Source organism: Colossoma macropomum, unplaced genomic scaffold (assembly GCF_904425465.1).
Source record: "Colossoma macropomum unplaced genomic scaffold, Colossoma_macropomum, whole genome shotgun sequence".
In the NCBI taxonomy this organism is placed as follows: domain Eukaryota; kingdom Metazoa; phylum Chordata; class Actinopteri; order Characiformes; family Serrasalmidae; genus Colossoma; species Colossoma macropomum.
In genome coordinates, this window is record NW_023494796.1 from 21,874,909 (window position 1) to 21,896,423 (window position 21,515).

The window sequence follows — 21,515 nt, forward strand, 5'->3', positions numbered from 1 at the left end:
GACTACAGTCTGTAATTGTAGAACTAGAAAGTGCACCTGTATAGTAAGTGGAGCTGATTAAATGGACAATGAGTGTAGAAACAAGGATAATCATAATGTTAATGATGGTCATAATGTTATGCCTGATGTAGACACAAAGGACACTTTTAGGTTCACTGGTCATTTTGTGCTGTTTGTGTTGTAGACATTGTGACGTCTGGTTCCTATCACCACCACCGTAAGGAAATCTGAATCAGTGAATTTCTCTACGATTAACCCTTTTATGAATTTGTTCACTTGTCAACCACTGGGTTATGCAGTTTTTTTGAAAAACTGATGTCCTTCTCTTTTAAGTGTAATAATATGTTATTCTAATGTAACAACATCAACATTACCATGAAAATTATGCCCAAAAAACCATTGCATTCATTGCAAATAATTACATTAGCCCACCTTCCCATGTGTATAAACTAATCTTGTCCATACAGTACTTAAGAGTGGCTGAGTATAGTCACTAAGACTTAAACACACATGTTGTTCATAGTCCTTGTTTTGCTTAAGCAGGTCAGGTTTCTTAATGATCAGAATCCTGGAGAACAGATCTTTGGCACCACTTTCAATACCGTCTAAGTAGATGTTGAGCCCCCCCAGAGGAATTGAATTGAATTTTATGATCCTCCTATTGTATGGGTGTTAGAACTGAAAGACTAAGAAAGCACACTGTTCTTTATTTATTCTGTTGTGTTTGCTTTGTTTTATTTTTCTATATTTTGTTAATACTGATTGTATTCATTTCATTGTTCATTTATCATTACAGTTACATAAGTTTGCTGAAGTGACGTGATTTAACAATTTAATTCCAAGGCCTTAGAGTCGAGAGTAAATGAAATCCAAATGAATAGAGCAAAAGGTAAATAGAGTTAACTACATAGAACTAAACTAAATAGAATTTAACCATTTAAACCTAAAATGAAGAATAAAACACAAAAGATAAACAGTATAGACTTCAGATTTAACTAGGTGTAAGACTTAAACTTAAGACTAACTTAAACTTAGCACTAATTAATCAATGTTAACAAAACCTAGATAAACAAAACTAAAATTGATTAATTTAAATTATAATCTAACTCAAGATTGAACTTAAATTAAGCAGAAGATGCAAAGGAGAAAATTGGAGCCATTTTAAATGACCTGTTTGTTGTTTGTATGTACAGTCATGTGTAAAAGTTTGAACACCTGGTCAAATTGCATGATTTGTTGAAAATAAATTCTACTGGACTCAGAAACTGTTGCTTATGACTGTATACCTACCAGTTGTGCTGGTAAAGCCATTTATTTTCACTTTTAACGCACACCCCAACCTCCTAATTCAACTTAGATGTTCTTGTCCACAGCCTACTTCTGCACAACTAGCAAACTATTGACCTTGACTGTGTGGTGTTGCCATAAGGCAACAATGACTTTTTAAAAACATTTTAGCCTGGCTACAATATTCTTTTTGTTTGGAAAACTGAAGACTTTCTGTATAATAGGTAAATATGTATCTAATCAGATGCCTTCCCTTTGCAGTCTTTTCAGTAAATGTCAACGCTTCAATCTAACACTAATTTCTAAATGTTAAACAGAGCTGCTAACCAGGAGAGAGTAGCTTGTGAGCATTAGCTTAGCTAGCATGCTGCCAGCCCTGCTCACCACAGAGCAGGTTCAATTCTGACTTCTGAGGTTCAAGGCTTTGCTGACACAAATTTATATGATATTGACTCAAATCAAAACATTAGTCGAGTGGCTAATGTTAGAGGAACAGAAAGCTGAAATTAAGCCTCTTCTCTGGTGTTTGGAACTGACACCTCCTAGCTAAGCTAATGCTACATGGGTCCTCTCTCCTCGAGAATGTAGCTTAGCTAAAGAGATGCAGACAACCCAATAGGAGTTCGAGTCAACTAACTGCTCTGCTATCAGAAGTATAGATGATAAACTTATTACTGCGAGAGTAGTGTTGGAGTGACACAAAGCTGAAATCCGACTTGTTCTGTAGTGCTTTAAGCTGTAGCCTACTAAGCTAAGCTACCGCGAGTGTACGGTGCCTCCCACCGCACTAGGGGTCAGTTCTGGTGAACTGATGAATAAAAACACTAGTTTAAAGGATAAAGACTCATATCTGAGATCACAAATTCGATTGTCTGGTGTTGAAGTGACAGAAATATAAAACATAGAATTGTTCTGTGGTGGTCTGAGCTGTACCATACTGAGCGACGCTAATGTTAGTGTACTTAGCCAGCTACCGGTGAAACCCACCGCAGTACAGGCTGTTTCAGTAACTGATGCTCGGAGGATGAGAGCATGCCAAGAGACTGGAGTGACAGACGGAATCAAATGTGTTTTGTGGTGGGTGGTGTGTGCATAGCTATTAGCTTGTTATCAAATAGCTCGTTTGTGTAGTTTTCTTCAGTATTTACTGTTTCTGATTTAGTGGCACAGCAAATGGAAAAAGAAACCGTAACTGGTCTCCAGAGTTCGAACCGGTACGGCACTGAGAACCATTTTGCTTGACAGTGAAAGAGTCCAAAATGTTTTTGATTCAGTATCCATATACAACTTCAGGAAAAGATCTGTGGAAAGTTACAATTTCTTTTTTATAAATAAAATTAGACTTTATAAGATTTTATACTGAACAAAAATCTTAGTGCAGTACTTTTGGATTTTCTTCAATTTTGCAGCTGTTTAATTGAAACAGCAGGATTTTTTTCTGCAAATGTGTTGTGCTGCTACAGGCAAATGGTCACACCAGATACTAATGTGGGAATTCTGTTTAAAGACCCTCACTGTTTTTTGCTGGGTATCAGTCACATCTTTTCAGTGAGAAGTGTTGTGTTTGTTTTGTTTTTTTTTCAGTATAAGTAAAAGCATAAAATAAAATTGTTGCCATATGGCAACAGCATGTGAAACTGCAATCTGTAACATATACAATAAGAGTAAATGAATACACTTCCATTAAACAAGCTGCACACTGTTACGGTTTTATAATTGTAATTATTTTCATATCACACTTATGCATATTTGGTTGTTATGTTCATGTTTTTCATGCCTGGATGATAAGTGCCACAGTGTTCTATGGTAGCATTTGTCATTAGCTGTGAAGCTGTTAAGAAGTCTTCGTCTTTGTTTTTTTCTAGATTCTTCAGGGAGCAGCATGAGGACAAATGATGAATATGGGCCTCTGCGAATCCAAAGCATGAATACCATGGACAATGTTGTCATTTAACCTTAACATATAATACTAGTATGTTGTAGACTCACAAGGCATACGTGGACATGAATCCACAAGAACGTGGATTATAAAACTAGGAGACAGTAGAAAAAAGCGATTATTGCTCTAATTGTTGTGGAACTGTGCATTTGGACAGATGCCAGGTGAAGAATGGTCTCTCTAGGAGGTGCTATTCCCTCCTACAGAGTGGAGTTTATGGCGGACATGCCAAAACTGGCCTTTAGAAGCAGAGCTGGGCAGCTTTTCTGCGCTTTTCCTACAAATCAGCACAAGGACCATTGAGGGATCTTCTGTCTCAGAACTTTTTAGAACATTAGTGTCTGCATTTTTAAGCTACGAATAACTTCTCCATCATGGTGCTACAAATGTGGCATGGTGCTCATCTGCTCTGGGTTGGACTCTTTGTATGTACCCTGGTGGATGCTGGTGCTAGCCTGAAATTCTCTGGAGCTGAAAGCCAGTGGGCGGCTTTTCCAATGTGGAACGCCTGCTGCGAGAGCGAAATGAGCTTCAACATGAAGACCAAAAGTTCTCAGGGGCTTCTGGTCTACTTTGACGATGAAGGTTTCTGTGACTTCCTTGAGCTGCTCATGAACAACGGCAAGCTCAGCCTGCGCTTCTCCATCTTCTGCGCCGAGCCCGTCATCATTTTCTCAGATGTGGAGGTCAATGACAGCCAGTGGCACGCCGTCACAATAAAGAGGAACTTCAAGAACACCACGCTCCTGGTGGACAAGGAGGTCAAGTGGGCGGAGGTGAAGTCCAAACGACGAGACATGACGGTCTTCAGCCACTTGTTCGTGGGAGGGATTTCGCCGGAACTGCAATCCGCGGCTCTTCGGCTGACCTCGGACGCCATCAAGGACCAGGTTCCCTTTAAAGGGTGGATAACGGACTTGAAAGTCAACAACTCTGCGCCTGCCATCCTCTCAAGTGCTGGAGTGGACAGCGATGTCTGTGGCAACGATATAACATGCTTGAACGGAGGAGTTTGCAGTGTCGTGAACAACGAACCCATGTGCGATTGCTCCGAGACTGGCTATCAAGGAAAAGACTGCAGTGAAGGTAAGATATGTGAATTTATTTTTGCTGTTATTCTTTGCAAACTGTAGTTCCTTTACATTGATTAAACTTGTGGACTAAAACATTGGCTTAAAAGGTAGGTTTCATGGAAAAGAACATGCTAGCAAGTTATTTATGTTGCAAAGTCCTTCTCGTATTGATCACGAATTGTCTTTATTACTCATTGTAATTAGACAAAACCAGCCGTTGTTGTTGTTTTAATTTAAATAAGCTCTACAGCCTTTAGTCTGAAGATTGTAATCTAGTCTGTTAAACTGGTAATAGTAGTGGTATAAACAAATCAGAAACACTGAAGAAATATGAGGTAATATAACTTTTTTTGTTTTAAACAATGACTCATCTCCTAAAGCCTACAGCAGAGCATTGGGAAGCACTGATTCAGTGTAGTCTCGGAAAAGCTAAAAAAAATATTGCTGATTCACTTTTGGAGAGCAGCTTTGTTAAAGTACATTGGACTAAGCTTGATAAGATTATCTGCTGTCTTTTTCTTCAGTGTGAAGTAAGATATATCCTTCATTTATTTACTTTCCAGCCATTAAGTAACAAAATATATCACATTTTTCAGTAGTGTGTCCAATTTTTGCGTTTATTACAGCTTTTATTCTTTTCAGTAGACTTGTTTTCAGTTTTCCAAAGAAATTTTAGGGTTATTTTCCCACACCTCCAGTTCAGTTTTAGATGTTGATTGCATTTTCTGCTTCTCACCATCCAAGTAATCCAAAACACATCCTTTTAAATTCCGTGAAACCACCGGTGGTTCCAAAACGCACTTCATCATATTCTTTACTTTATAACTTTCAGATTTCATAAGCTTCATTCAAAAGGTGGGTGTTGTATGAGAGCTGTAACTGTCTTCTTTCCAGTCAAAAATGTAATTTTAAAACTTTATAATAAAAGAAGCTAAACTCATAATTTTTTTTTTTCAACTGAAAGTTAACCCATTTTTTTCCACAAATTTGAGCTATAAACTGGATCTCAGATGGTGTTTCTTCAGTGATCTGCTCTGTAAACATTATTTTTCTAAAAAAAAGAGCATCTAAGATTTTCGGCTTTCAGCAGTAAATTGTAAGCATATAGCAATATGTGTATGATCATAAAACACATTTTCTGTTAATTTGAGGGGAGCTTTTACAAAAAAAAACTACATTTATTTTATGCAGTTAATGAATATTTTGCCTTACGGTTTGGGCATGTAAATTCAGATGGAAAAAACAAAATACACCTACGAGCATAAGAGGATATGCAGTGATGTTGAGGTCTGGACTCTGGGGTGGTCAGTCTATTGCTTGGAGAACAACAGCAGCTTCTTTGTTTGATTTGCTCATTTTCTTCTTTTTTCTCAGTAAGGGCTTCTTGACAGCTACACATTCTTTCAGACACACAGTGTTGAGTTGTCTTGTCATAGTGGAAGGATGGACAAAAACACCTGTGGATTTTTTTCAAATCTGATTTTCTCCTCTTTCTCAAAGATGAAAGCTTTAGGCGCTGATTATCTGATGGAGACAAACAGAGTCCCATAATCTCTGCATCTAACAATTTTTTTAGCTCCAGTTTTGGATACTCTTGTTTTTTCACTTATTCTCCTTTGTTTTTTTTCACTTATTCTCCTTCTTTATGTAGGTGGATCATCTTATATATAATCTCCTTAGAAAAATCATCTTGTACTCCTTGAATCACTTGTAAGGTCATTTTTGACTGAATGTTAAATAAATGAAGGATGATCTATCACCTTTACGTAATACTGTTCAAAAATAGATACAAAGATATCAGAATAGTGAGTACAGTAGGGGCTGCTTTTTTTGTAATGTCATTAGACCTCATTAGGACTGCAGATATTCCTTCCCATTTATTGATTATTGTTATTTATCAATGCATGACGTGTGAATTACATCAGCCAATTTTGAGAGATTAAATAATAACTCTTTTAAAAAGCTCCTAAAGAAGATATTTAAAGCATTTGATTTCTAATATAAGTCAACAGACATTGCCCATAGTTCCCAGGTTTGCTAAAAGTTGGGATGTTTATCTTTCTTCTACAGCATGCTGCCTTAATATGGCACATGATTTTTGTGTTGTGTAGGAAGTGCCAATGTATATGTTATAATCCTTATAAACACCTTTGTGGTAAAACATTCAAATCAATTTTGACCAATAATCAGCATTCATGGTATAGAATCAGTGTTTGTAGGGCTGACCTAATTAGCTGTTCCTAGAAGACCTCATTAGCCAAGCAAGCAGGTGTAGAACATTCTCCAAGGTGTGCAGCACTCACTCTATTTAGGTCACTTAGGATTTGTTGACCTATGACGTTATTTACCTGCTCTGAGGGGCATTTGATGAAGCAAGAGTACTAAGAGCATTTCATAAAGCAAGTGGGCTCAGTTATGTGAAAAGCAAAGAATGGGCGTCTTTCTCCTGTATCTTCATACGTTTTTTGTAAATTTGTTCTTAAGAAAACGTCTTTTCAGATTCATGACATGAGAGCAAATCGCAAATAGGAAAACATTGGTGAATGTCAGAATCTTCATGAAAGATTCATGAAAATTTAAGAAGAAATTTCTACTTAAGAACGGTTGGTGAATGAGGCCCAGTGTCTTTGAGAATGTCCGTGTAACTAGGACAGTGTTGATTAGGCAAACAGTTTCCAGCTACCAGAGAAACTTTGTGGTGTACCCCCTGGATGGAGTCTAGGGCCCTTTAATGTTTCCAAATCCTACAATTAGGAAAAGTTCCAGTTCCAGATAGGTGCATACACCTATCTATAGAGGATGAGTTTATGAATAGGATAATGTTTGCTATTTTGAAAGGGCATGCTGCTAATCATGCAAAAGTATGCAAGCAAAAGCTGAATGTTTATAGGCTTTTGGGATCTCACTTGCAAATATTCAATAAATATTGTAGTTTCTGTGAACATAATATTTGGTACCACCATCACATTGATATGAACCAGGCAAAGCTGTTGAGCCCGAACTATGTACAGAATATAAGTGGTATGTTGTTTGCTTTACCATGCAAATGTGTTGGTCCAAAATGATATGTAAAAGGCATTTATTCATTATAATTTTTATTGTTATTATTGATTATGTATTTAAAAAGCACCTTTCATACACTGTTGCTCAAAGTACTTTACAAATGAGAAGTCATTTAAAAGTCATTTAAAAGTAAAGAAAAGGAGAATAGAAATCAAACTTGACTTAAACATGATTAAAATAATCATCATTAAAATTAAAATCAATTTAGAAGTTAAATTAGTATAATTAAAATCAAATTAAAATTAAATTAGGCTTTTAAAAGTGCTATTTATTTGGAACAGAAGTGTCTCTAACATTAGAGTAAATACAAAATAAGCATATATTTTATTTGTGTCAGTGTGTTGGCTTAACCATTTCTACACCTCTTCTCAAAGAAGCTAAGCAATTACAGTTATCACCCAATACCTGCCTTAGAGAATCAATAAAAATCAGGTGTGTTGCTGATGGAATGTAACATTTACACTTACAGCATTGGGCAGATGCTTTTATTTTAACTTACACTTTAATCTTGTTACAGTTGTAATTATGTTACAGATGTTTGGAGTCTTGCCCAAGGACTGTCACTGGTATAGTGCTGTGTGCTGGCCTGGGCAAGAAATTGAACCTGTGTTCTTCTAACTTTATTCTTGTAATCAAAGCATTAATAACATTTCAGAAGCAAAACATTTTAGAAACAAAAAGTATTGTTATACTTTACTGTATGTGTGGTTATTTATATGTATTATAATGTTACTTAGGGTCTTTACTGGCACACTTTAAAAACACACAGTTTGCATGGCTGCCTAGGACTTTTTCACAATACTGCATATCATAAATAATATGATTTTAACTATGTGAAGGACAAAAACATACTACATACCTACAAACAGTAGTAGAGGCACATTTGTATTGATGTAGGCAGTTTGCACAATGCTAACTGGTGTACATAAACTTCCATTAGCATTTAGCTTCAGAAACGTCAGACACCAAGCTTGTGCTTACAAAATGTAGATCTTTTTTCTTTATTGGTCCTGATTCATCAATCCAAATACCAGTCGATTCATGTGAGTTGAGTGCAAGTCTTGAGTCTTTAATAGAGAATTTTAGTTTAGTCTTGTTTTTAGCTGCAGGTGTTGCATTTTACAAAAGTAAATGCCTGCAAAAACTTGCCAGGCTTCAAATAACAAGACCTTCTTTAAAAAAAAAAAACTTCAGTCTGAAAGACAGAAGTGAAACGCTACATGAAGTAAATGCAATGTTTAAAATCAATCAGCCTTAATTTAAACTTGGAGTACATTGACGGTGACCCTCAGACGGTGACACCAGCAAGTTAAGCTTTAGAGGGTCTTGAAATGAATTTCAACTCGCTCGTGCACTGTAGCTAAAAGCAGATCCTATCACTGGAACAAGTGTGATAAATTGCATTATTTACATATAATAATACATATAATAGATTTTTTGTGATGTATGATGACATATGGCCAGTAAGCTCTTTATATATAGAAAAGAAGCCAATGTGTCTCCCGACGCACAGCCAGACGGATCAGCCAACTTTTTCATAAGTATACAGTGATGGGTACTGTAGGGGTCACCAGTAGTTAATCTTAAAGCAGAGTGGTATACAGAGTCTAAAGTTTTGAGATTAGTTGCAGATAGTAGCATATCTGTCTATCACATCATTATAATCCAGAATAAACAATAGCATTGATTTATCCTTTTCCTTGTGTGCACTGGGAAACATGTTTTGTTTCAATAAAGGAAGGCCTCAGCTTGTTGTTAGCTTACCTGAGTTTCTTAGTGTGGTATTTAAAAGTAAATTTCTCATCCAGCCCTATGCTAAGGTACTTGTTTCAACCCTTTCAATGTCAGATCCCTTCAGGATTGTGATTTATGTTAAAATCAATGTTAAAGACTCTCGACAGAAAGCAGCAAAGCAACTTGAAACATTGTGTTAGTCTGTAGTTTAGCTAACTAGGTAGGTCTAGCTAGGTAGTGCACCAGCTATTCTGGCTAAAGTTTTGTACATTTTAAAGGAATGGGACTGGGCTAGCTAGTCTGTTTGCTATTCCATCTACATTAGCCAACCATATAAAACTGTACACCTGCATTTACTGCATGTATCGCTTAGTTCTGTTTGTCAGACTGAAGGTTTTTCTATAAAGAAAGGCTTGTTATTCGAAGCAGGATTGAACCTAATGTCACTGTAAACATTATGATAATGATATTGCAGTAATAACTGCTTATGACTGCAACAAAGCTCACAGGCAAAGTCACACATGTAAGGATGGAAACAAAAGGTTTCACTAATTTACCACATTGGTGTTCGCACTTTTAATTAAAGATGTTTTGTTAGTGTTTTTTTTTTTCCCAGACTGATAATTCTCATGTCTTTAGTCTCCAGTCCAAGTCATTTGAGTCCTGAGTTGGTCAAGTCTGCCGCTGACTCTAGACCACATCTCTGGTATATGGAGTGTGTTAGTAACATCTGCACAATACGAAATGACTTTAAGAGACATCTAAGATAAGGAATCTATCGGGACTGTACAATATATTGTTTGTTAATCATAATTGCATTGTTGTATGGAAGCCTTTGCCATATGCATATGGGCGCTATGGGTTTCTTTACTGTGTGGTGTGAGCGTCATGAACAGCCACGATTCCAGATGAGTGTCTGTGGGTGTTTTGATGATTTGAAGTAAAAGTTATATATGTAAGGAAAGTAACTTTGTTTGGTCAGAATAATGCAAGTCAATCTTCAACCATGTCACATTATTGATTCACCAGTCATTTTTAGTATATTCCATGGTATATCACAATATGAAGTAATGTAATCACAATACTTGATTTTGTCAACAGTGTAGGCAGCACATGAGATGCTGAGAGATTAGTACACAGTTTTGTAACTTCAGTAGTGGACTGCTGTATTGTGCTGATGGTGGGGAGTCCTGCTGTGCGCTCCAGCACGTTTCAGCTGGTCCAGAATGCAGCAGTATTGAGTTCTCGCTGGGCAGTGGGGTGGGGATTGTATAAAAGCTGAACTTTCTCTAGCTTAATGTAGTATTAAGCAGCAAAGACATATTCAGTGTCTAAAGTTTGATTCTTCAATTTTGTACTGGAGCCTCTTTTATCTATAAAAGTGGACAAATGTATAGACAAAATTTAGGCCTCAAGTTGGCTGCTATGACTGTTTTAGCCATGCTCTGCACTTTTGTTAATTTTTTTAGATAACAGCATATCATAAGGTGTCAAAGTATGTAGACATGTCTGTTTGAAATTCCTGAACAATTTGACATGGTTTGAGGCAAGTGTATGATGATTTAGGCATGCACTATGCATGATGCTAGTTGGTGCACTACAAGCTTCTATTACTTGTTAGCTACATTAGACTCGTATTTCCAGCGCAAAACTACAGAAGAAAACTTCAGACACCAGACGTGTCTTGGCTGACTGGGGAACATTGTGTGAATTTGATTTTTCACTGAACTACCACTTTAAGTTGAGTGCGTGTGAAGATCACACATTACAAGCCCTGTTTGGCAGAATGAAGGGCATTGGGTTTTTTGGTTTGCTTTTTTTATTTAATTTTGTTTTTTTTTTTTCTCCTCTTACTAGTACCGTCTCTTTTGAAATGTGAATTTTTACCCTTCCATTAAATAATTTAAAAGCTTTTTTTCATTACTTTGATCAGACTAAAGGATTAAAGGATTTGTACCCTTTACACGGGTGCGCGCATACACACGCGCGCATGCACAAATCCCTTTGTTTGGTTGAAACAATTATTTTGATGCACTGCTTGTGTTTGTGTTAGTCCTTGGCCTGAGCCGCTCATTAGAGAAATCGCACAGACGTGCAATATGACTCACTCTCTCTCTCTCTCTCTCTCTCTCTCTCTCTCTCTCTCTCTCTCTCTCTCTCTCCCGCTTCTAATGGAATGGAATATCTTACACGCTCACGCTCTGGCCGGGAGGCCTGAACCCTACCTTCAATTTTCTATCACCCCATGTTGTGTTCATGTGCGCCGATGCTAGATTTAATGAGATGACATGATACTGTTCTGATGCCAGTCTGGCTACTTTGACATTGTTCAGGTCAAAAACATGATCTGTGTAATCTAAGAAATATGTCCAAGAGGAATATCTGAGAAAAGGAACGTATTAAGGCCGCACAATGTTTCATTTAATAATTGATATCACAAAATCAGCAATGTTGATTGTGCTTTGTATGCAATATGCAAATGAGCCCCTCAGCCATTCAGAGTGTGCGCTGTGAGCATCTTGACCGATCACGTTGCAGTTCCAGATTGTTTTAGTCAAAGTAATGCGGGCCATTCGCAATTAATTTATTACATTTCTATGAACTGCCTTCTCAGTGAATTAGCAATGGCAGTTTTAATGATGATAATGAGTGCATGTAACCATATATATACATTTATTGTCATAAATCGTGCTGTGCAAAAATCGGAGACTACTCTTCTTTATTTATTTAATTTCCAGTCAAAATGAGCATTAATTACAACTTATTTCTTTTGCAGCATCGCAGAGTAAGATCAGAAAATATACTTTACTGACCATTACACAGAATGATGGAGTATTCCTTTAAAGGCCCCTTAAAGGAAACAGATCCACCTTTTTTGAAAAAAAAAAACCTATAAGTAAAAAAGCTAAGTGGCAAAACAGCCCATTTTAAAACCATTGTTTAATGATGTCACAAAAAACAGGACTTTTAAATATCCACCTATTCAGCCTACAGCAGCAGAGCTCCGTCCATTCAAATTAAAGTTGTTTCAGCCTGGGCTGCTTTTAGAAAGAGGCACAGCCAATAACGGCAGAGGTCGTTTACATACAGATCTCTGTAAAATTTCAGTGACCACACTTCATTGTGTGGTCACTTACTAATTATTCAGTCAAAATAGCCATTAGCATCAGGCAAAAGAGCAGAAAACATATATTTAACTGAAAACTACACAGTGTCTTTAACAATTCTATATATATTTTTTTTTTCAGGATTTAGTGCGTCCACTCTTTACCGTTATTACAGATTCCATTCTTTTTAAGAGGCCTGCTCTCAGTTTTTCCAAGAAATCTGCAGGGATATTTTTCCACACCTCCAAAGTTCAGTCTTAGAAGTTGGTTACATTTTCTGCTTCTCACAATCCAAGCAATCCCAGTAACTATTTATAATCATCAGTCCATAAAATGGATTTCATTTGTCTTTTTAAATGCTTATCCAGTGGCATATATAAGAAGCTCTATTTTACCTTTTTAGCTAGTTGTCATTAGTCACTTCTCAATTAATCTTCACAATAATTGGTAGATTATTGTGTTCATTTCAATGAATCAAATGATTCAAATGATTCTTTTTTGTTCTTAAGGTAGTGAAACACAACAATTAGGTTACAAATCTACACGTCATACATGCTCAAAACAATATACTAAACAGCACATATCATGCACAGCTCGAACCATTAAAAGCAGAAGGAAATAGTAAGCCATTACAGGCTACAGAGAGAAAATGTAAGCAAACAAGAGTGTCCTTAATATCTATAATGGTGTATTTAATGTTATTATTTTGCAGGGTTAAGTAAAAAGGGTAAACATTTCCAAGCTGTAACATGGATTGTAATTTTTGCTTAGCAGTTCAGTTCAGCTGGATTTGTGAATTAGAAACTGGCTCAGAAGAACCATTTTTTCACCACAACATCATCATTATGGCTCGGCTCGGAGAATCGCACCTCACAAGTCTCGATGTATTAGCTTATTAGCATACAGCGCAACGTGATTGAGTTGACGTTTGTTGTCAGAATGAATCGTTTCTGAGAATGCAGAATATGTTTCGCAGCTTGCATGATGCAACATGCATCGTGAAATTACACCCGTCCTGATGTACCTCCCTTTACATGTTGTATTCCTGGACTTCTGATGTTGTTTTGCTTGTCGTTTAGAATTTGGCTTTCTTTCAAGCTCTTTTTAAACTATGCAGATGCAAATGAGAACTGAAGTGTGCAGAAGTCTTATTTCAAACAGCACAGGAGGATTCCCACTGAAGGGAAAAAGCTGCAAAATTGTGTCGAAGGTCCTACGGGTCTCATGTAATCATTTAACTGAGGGGAGCCAGGATTTGCTTAGAGGTCACAGACTTCAATTTAGTGCTCACATGTCAAAAGTGCGCGTCCCAAGTCAGGATTTATGCCAAGGATGTGTCTGACTGTAGGATATGGTTTAGAGAGATTGTATTAAGTGTTTTCTGTCACTGCTCAAAGAAGACAGTGGAGCGTAGAGGGTAATATGAGGACATTATGCACTTTAAAGGAGTTCTCAAGTGTTTTTCAGCCTAATCTATGTCAGTCAACTCTGTAGCAGACAGACTATAGTTTGACTGTGTTGCCTTCCGTGTAATAAAATAACTGAAAACTTGTTGAAGCAACTGAACACTGGCGTTTATTATAATTTCTTTATTTTTTTTTGGTCTGCAAGATTTCTTTGCCTGTGTCCTTTTCTCAGTGAGGGCTTCTTGACCACTACAGATCCTTTCAGACTCAGGGTGTTGAGTTGTGTCTCACAGTAAAAAACACCTGTGGATTTTTTCAGATCTGAAGCAAGAATGGAGCTTGATTTTCTCTTCTCTAAAGTTTATCTGATGGTGACAGTTTTGGTGGTCCCACTCTTGCACTCCAGTTTTGGAAACTCATATTTTTTGCTCTTCTTCCTTTGGCTTTCTTCTTCCTTATGCAGGTGAATTATCTTCTACAAAAATGAATAACGTACAACGGGAAGTATGATCTCTGACTTCTGCACAGTACTGTATATCACTTAAAAAGGCTCAAAACAATCTGTTGAATACTAAGGATCATGTAAGAATGAATTAGGACAGTTTTGGTACATACATCCACATAAATGTCCTAAGTGAAGGCATGTGTTATGGCTTAAGAGAGAAACATGACGTCTTTGCGCACATTGGTGCATAGCACACTCAGTCGGAATGGCGTTTTTAACTTGCATGCTAGCTACGTTTCTTTGAGGCATTCTCTAAGCTTTTCTCCTACTGTGATCGAACTGCCATGTGATACAGGGGAGAGTGTCAGTCTGTCTGGCTCACACAGAGACAGATTACCAGTATACTGCTGTCTGGAAGCCTGCAGATACATATCGGATTCTGAAGATTAGAGGGATTTTCCCAGAGGATTTTTTTTCCCTTTGAGTCTTGAGTTTAAATAGAACTGCACTTGACTGTCAACGGGAGTCGGTTTGATCCAAAGTGACTGCAGTCTGCTGGGATGAGGCTTATAATTAGAGAGAAAGTGAGACAGAGAGAATACTACAAGCCCGAGAACTGAACCCTACTCAGCTTCAACTGCCGTTGAGACTAGATCAGAAATAAATGGTAACTGGATGTTGGGTATAATAAATGGATTGTTGTGAAGTTCAGGAATCACAGATCTTCAGATGTAGCCGATCAGCCAAGACATGTTTGGTGTCCAGACTTTGCTGCTTTAGTTTTGTGCTGCAGCTACGAGGCTAACGTTGCTAACAAACACTAGAAGTCAGTAGTCACCCAAATCTTTTCTGTATATGCATCCCCAAAACGTCTCTCAACTTTCTCAACCATCATTGCTGATGTGGTTTAGAGTACAATATTATTTACTGTATTATTTACTGAATTTCACCTCCCCATTAGAATCTGACTCCTCTTTGCATGTACGCACATCCCTCAGGTGAATGGATGCTAAATTACATTTGCAATTTCTGTAGTTTCTATTCCTTAACATACCGTAAATCTTAAATAAATTTGCAGTTTGAAAATGTAAGATTAGCAGAAATAATTAGTAATAAAAATTAGACAGGGTAAGCATAATCTAGCTTCCATATGCTTGTATGGCGTGCAGGGCCTTAACCCCTTAAATGTCCAGGGCCTGCTTTGGGCTGGCCCAAAGTTTTATTACACAATTTTATAACCTGAGAATAGCTCAACCAGCTTGCACTGAAGTCTCTGTAGTTTCTGAATAATAAGCCTTAGTATGTAATAAGCTTGGGATTTTAAGGGGTTAAACTACATGGGCAAGTCTGTGTGACGTTAAAGAAGGGCGTGGTTGGCGCAGGCTGAGAGAGGTTCTGGGGATATATTTATGGAAAAAAAGGTAGGTAGGTACTTTATTGATCCCGAAAGAAAATTTAGCAAAAAAGTATTTGAACAACATTTTTTGAACAAAGTATTTGAACAACATTAATAACATTTATGTTCAAGAAACATCTCTGCTGCAAAGGAAAGTGTAAACTTTGCATCTAGCATTTTCCATTTATTAGCAATTTAGCCGAGACTGGAGCAAGTGCGCACTTACCCCCTAGATGGGGAGTTTAATTGACACAATCTGATGAGCTATTCGTAACATTTGCTTTAAAAGCTAAGCTATGGTAAAATAATGCAAGCACAGTTAATCCAATACTTTTCCATTTTATTTGAGCCAAATTACCTTTCTGACCTAAGTAGAACAATAAATAACTGCACAACAAGAACAAAATATGCTTTGTTTGCGTGTGGTACGTTCTGACATATCTCTCAATTGCAAGTTCTAAAAAATAAACTATTTTGACTTTATATGAGGCAAAATTGACCTCTCATCGTTTACTTTGGGGGGTTGTAACAGTGTGAAAACTAACCCCACTATGAGGCAGCTGTGCTTTAGCCTGGCTAGCTCTCACTGTGAGTTGTTAACGGGCTTCAAAACAATGCCATATTACAGCAATTCATTATAATAATATCAATGTGTATTCTCTGTAATTGAGAAACACTAGTCGCTGTTGTTGGAAGAAAACCTTGTTTTCTCCATTTTTGTCCATTTTAAGTTTTTGACATAATTGGAAAATACCTGTTGTCCTTTACATCGTGTGTAAATTTCATGATAATTGGACTAAAAGAAACGACCCAGAATTACTTGGGAAAAAAGTCTGGTGCTATTGACTTGTATTAAAACTAAAGTATGTTTTTTCCTCCTCTGGTAAAGTTCTTCCGACAACAGCGTTATAAGGAGAAAGTTAAAAAAAAACCAATGTGTGCAAATTTTGAGAAATATCTATCCAAGTGCTGTCAAACAAGCAGGTGATAATGCTATAGAAATGCAAGATCAAAAGCATGTTTTACATAAGCCTATTTAAGTACATAGAGTAATGTTACATTTTACACCATGTTAGGTCGTGCCTGGTGCTCCCCTCATAGTAATATAAGTAGTAGGAATAGCAGCAGAAGTGAGCATAGTGGTGGTATATTATTATTGTTTTAATAGTTACACTGAATAATTGAATGCCTAGCTTTTATGCATAAATGCATAAATCTTTGAATCAAAGTAAACTTCTTTGTAAATTCTTCTTTCTAGTGTATTTTTTCAGGCCAAATGTTTGAGTTACTGAGTAATTCAGGCCTAAAATTGTGAATACAACACAAGCAGTTAAACAAAAAAAATTTAGAGGTTTAAAAAATTGCTAGCACTCTTATTCCAAGGTTTGTTTGATAACTTAGAGGCTCTGCATTACTTAACTAATACTTACTTAGCTATTGCAGCTGCTATTCAACCAGTGAAGAGCTGTAACATCTTGTAATTATCTTCCTGTGTGAAAAGACTAAAGTATAATTGAATTTACATATTTATTAAATATGTATATCCTGTCTTTCTGTGCCTTTTTCTTAACAGTTCTCTCAGCTGCACTGAAGGCCAAATGTGCCATATTTGCGTGCTGGGGTCTGCTGGTCAAACTCCCTCCTCCGCTCTGTGCAGATCGTAAAGTTCATAAAGAGCTAGTTTTGGTCATGAAGAGTGTGACTATTTGGACTGATATAGAGTCTGAGGATGTTGAACAACTCTCAAAAACTGCAGCCCTAGATGTTTTGCTTGATGAAATAGCTTGATAATATAACTAAACATTTCAACACAAGGCTTGATTTGCAGACAGTGATAAAATCAGGCAGACATTTGAATTAAACTCTTAGGAAGACGGTAGCTGTGAGTTGGATCATATCAAATGAGTGTTTGGTAAGTTACAGCTTTTGTCAAATAATGCTGCTAAAGACGCTTTACATGTTTTAATTGCAGGGAAGATTAGACTTCATCTGAGTCGCTGTTTAGATGACAGACTAAATGACAAAATCTTGAAATCTTGAAAACACTTGAAAGCAAAGTTGTTGCATTTGCTGAACAGCCTCAAGCAGAGCATGCTAATAATTTGTGAAAACAAGCTGAGAAAACTGAGTATTGGCTGTAGTAAACAAGCTTGCATAAGTTTAAATTCTTTGGACAGCGAGCCAAAATAGTTTTATGAAGTCAGATACTATCATATACTTCTTACTCCTGATGAGATGGTCTATGAGAAGATGACCAAAAGCACTAAACTACATTCTAAAACCATGTTACAATTTAGGTTGTGCCACACACTACGCTAGTAGTAGTGATAGAAGTGTGGCTGTTGTTGTCTGTTGTTGTTGTTTTTGGTGGTGGTGGTGATAACAGATTAAATAACAGAAATAAAGATAATACACAACCACAAAGAATATCACAAAATATTATGATTAATAAGTATTGTTAAGTCAATTCTGACTCTGGGCAACCACATGGATAACCTTTCTCCAGAATATACTGTCTCTTGTTTGGGCCTTCAGGCTTCTTCTTGGCTTGTTCTTGACACAGAGTATTAGGGATGCACAGTCAGAATTGGCCAATATTTGAATCAACCTATTTTTCCTCCAATCAAGCAATTGACCTTTTTTATTTTGTTATATTATATTTATATATGAACTAAATGTTCAGATCATGAGATCAGGTAGGCTGTAATTGTGGCTACCTAATTAATCTCAGTTTAATTTTGATCACGGTCTGCTGTGATATTGGTAAATTTGGCCGAAGTTTGCTAAATGACCAAGCTTAAGCTTAAACATTGTTTTTATTGATTCTGGTGCATTAACATGTATCACCCTAACCAGTCTTGGGCTAATAATTGATGTAATTAAATATGGCACTCATTTAAATAAGGATGGATATGCAAAATATCATACTTTTGTTTTCTTTCTTTTTTTTTCTTTATTTTGTCTGTTCCCTTAAGATATAAAGATATATTTAAACTATTCTTAATCAGAGATTTATACTTTTGATAGAATTTAGGGTAATGTACAGTAAAAAAGAAAATGCTGTTTTCTGTTCATTTTAAATAAATACAGTTTTAATTCTTAATTGGTTTATAATTTGGAGAAAATATTTTTAATATTGGGTCAATGCAAAGAGACTGTTAGTGCTAGGACTTTAGTTTGAGCCATAAACATCAAAGTTTGGTCAAAAAGTAAAGAGAAAACACCTCTACAATAATGCTAATATCTGGATGTTGGCACTTAGCCAGTGGCTAATCAACATTTTTGAGCTGTTTTAGAATAAATACAAACATTTGAAGTTTGTGAAACACATTCCACGTTTTATTCTAAGTTCATAACTGACATGTAAACATGTATTTTACTCTTTCAGTAAAGAGTTAGTTAACACAGAGCTAATAACTGACTTAAACACTTGATCAGGATGCCACTACTACTCATAATCAGTGACATATCTAGAACTTCCAGAAAGAATAGAGCAGTGGTAACCAACCCTCCTCCTAAAGATCTACTTCTTGCAGAGTTTAGTTCCAACTTAGTTCCTGTAAATACAGCAAGTGTGAAAGTTGTTTCTGTTTTGTCAGTGAATCAACTTTCAATTGATAGAGAGGGAGAGAGAAAGAGACTCTTAGCTTGTTTTGTGTCTTTAATTGTGTAGTGATATACCTCTTGTATCTCTTGTTTAGAGGGAACAGGTGGAAACAGAGCAGCCAAACAACATTTAAGATGCATTTCTAATAAAAGCCAATAAGAGCTGTTGTATTCCACCACTTGTTCATCTGCTTGCTGTCATTTTTAGCAGGCTTGACATCTGATGGTGAAACAAGCTATGGCCCACGTTTTTTTATAAACTTAGTCTCAGTATGGTGGAGCCATAACAGCCGCTAAAGCAGAAAAAAATCTCACATGCTAGCTCACATGCTACACCAACTGCTTTCCCAGCAAGAACATTCACACTCCAGTGCGCAATTGTTATTTTGTTTTTCTCCCTGTGATGGCTTCTCAGTGAAGGAAATCAACCCACGTAATCGTACCAGAAAATATTTATTCTCGATTTATGCTCCTAGTCTTTTTCCACTAGGCCACAACATGCGAAAAAGCGTTACAGGTGAGGTTGTTAGAGAATTACAGTATCTTAGCAACATAATATTACATAAGTTAAAGGGTTATTCTGTCCTACAACTAGCATTTAGTTTATTATTTTGTTACTTGTCATGTTATGTAATATGCTGTAGCGCAGCATTTTATCCCTCATCCTCATTAATGATTTAGTATCCTTTTTGTGTTTTCATCCATGAGTGTTCTCTCACCACAGTACACAGCATGCGTTACACAAATACGTCAGGCAGCCGTTGGGAACCTCCACTGCGATGAAGAATTCCTGACTACCACTGATGCAGACCTGGCTTCTTTTTGCATTAGCCAGAAAGTGGAAAATTAAAACATTTCAAACAGCTTCCCCTGTAGTGTCTGACCTAAAGTTCCTCCCACCTTCAAGATGCATCATCAGAAGGGATGTTTCTTCTCTTTAAACCTGGGAAATCTCACTCTAGAGACTGCAGCACTGCTGTAGAAGGCGAGAAGGCATGTATACAATAGATGTAGTAAAGATTCACTATTTCATTATGGTCAGCCTGTGTTTTATTAAGTGTTTTATTATGAATATTTTAAAATAAGGTTGCCAGTTGTTTCACATTCCAGATTCTGAAAGTGAACCTTATTTGTTAAAATGAGCCATAATGAATGTAAATTTATGAATTCTCATGTTTATGAATTTTCATATACTTTCTGCTGTAGTTGTATGACTGATTAGACAAAATTTGTTCCAATAATGCAATTTTTGTGAAGCAAACTTATTAATAGATACACTTATCAACACAGGCTTAACACTTGGAGGTCTAGAACTATCAATGTTCTGCTATACTATTATATGTCAGTACATAACAATTAGATTATGTGAGTAGTTATGTTTCTATTACAATTTTAGGGGTGTATCAATACACCACGATTTTGAAGTGATGACTGTATCCGTGTTGTTTCACAGCTTACTACTGAGCATGCTGGTGTGGGAGGTTAATTGATGCAGCTGTTTGTTCAAATAGTGCAATTACATTAGATTGCATAATTAATAGAATGTCCATTTTCCATGATGCATTGTCACATATCCATGATGCACACTGTGACATTTTGTGTCATGATGTTAAAGTATCACAATACATTATTCCACCCTTATTAAAAGATATAATGACTTGAATACAGTGTTTGAAATCTAAATGCATTCTATTTAATTTTGTTGTTCATAATTTAGTTGCTTTGTTTTATAAGTGTTTTTGCACAAGTACGTGCTGCTCCGCAGTATTTTGTTTGGAAGTATAATTTGCATTTTGTTAAGCCATCTGTTTAGTCTGTTTGCTTCCTAATTAGAGCTCTGTAGAATCAGCACATTTTTTAACACATTAAATGTGGAAAATTGAACCCACTTCAGAATTAAAAATCATATCAAAGCTGACAATATGCACATTGTTACACTCCAGTTACATTTGTATTTATTTTGTTGCTTAATTGACAGCATCAAGTCTGACTTTCCATTTCTGTGTCAACAAAAGGCAAAAATGTGTAGTTTTGATCTTTCTCAAAACAAGACATTATAACCTTTCATCAAGTCCAAATCATATTAAAATGATTTGCATATATTTCTTGAAAACTTCACTTTCAGCAGAATTTCTTTGCATGTGTTAATCAGAATAATATCAAATTACACCATATTTTTGTTTTTTTTTTGACCACACCTCTATTAACTCTAAGGGTTAATCAACGGTTAAACATTTTAAACTGTTTGTAAAAAGACAGTTTCAAGTCTAAATTGGATGAAAAATCTGTCTACAGAACATGGAAATATTGACAGATGTCTTCATATGAGACATGAGAATAAACATTTATTTGTTTCAGCAGTGGACGTGGTGAGGCCTGTTGCACACCAGTCCCTCCGCAGGGACTCTCCCAGCTCTCAGTCATGCTTACCAAGGATCACAGAATAAAAATATATTAAA

At 36.4% G+C, this 21,515-nt stretch overlaps 1 protein-coding gene across 1 annotated transcript in view; it reads left to right on the top strand.

Annotated features, from left to right (window-relative positions):
* Positions 1-21,515, top strand: part of LOC118816636 (neurexin-1a-like) — a 524,474-nt gene that overhangs the window by 7,264 nt on the left and 495,695 nt on the right. Inside the window, exon 2 of the mRNA XM_036583126.1 lies at positions 3,153-4,312. Coding sequence (XP_036439019.1) covers positions 3,601-4,312 — 712 coding nt within the window. The 5' untranslated portion in view covers positions 3,153-3,600. The remainder of the gene's footprint in view (positions 1-3,152; positions 4,313-21,515) is intronic.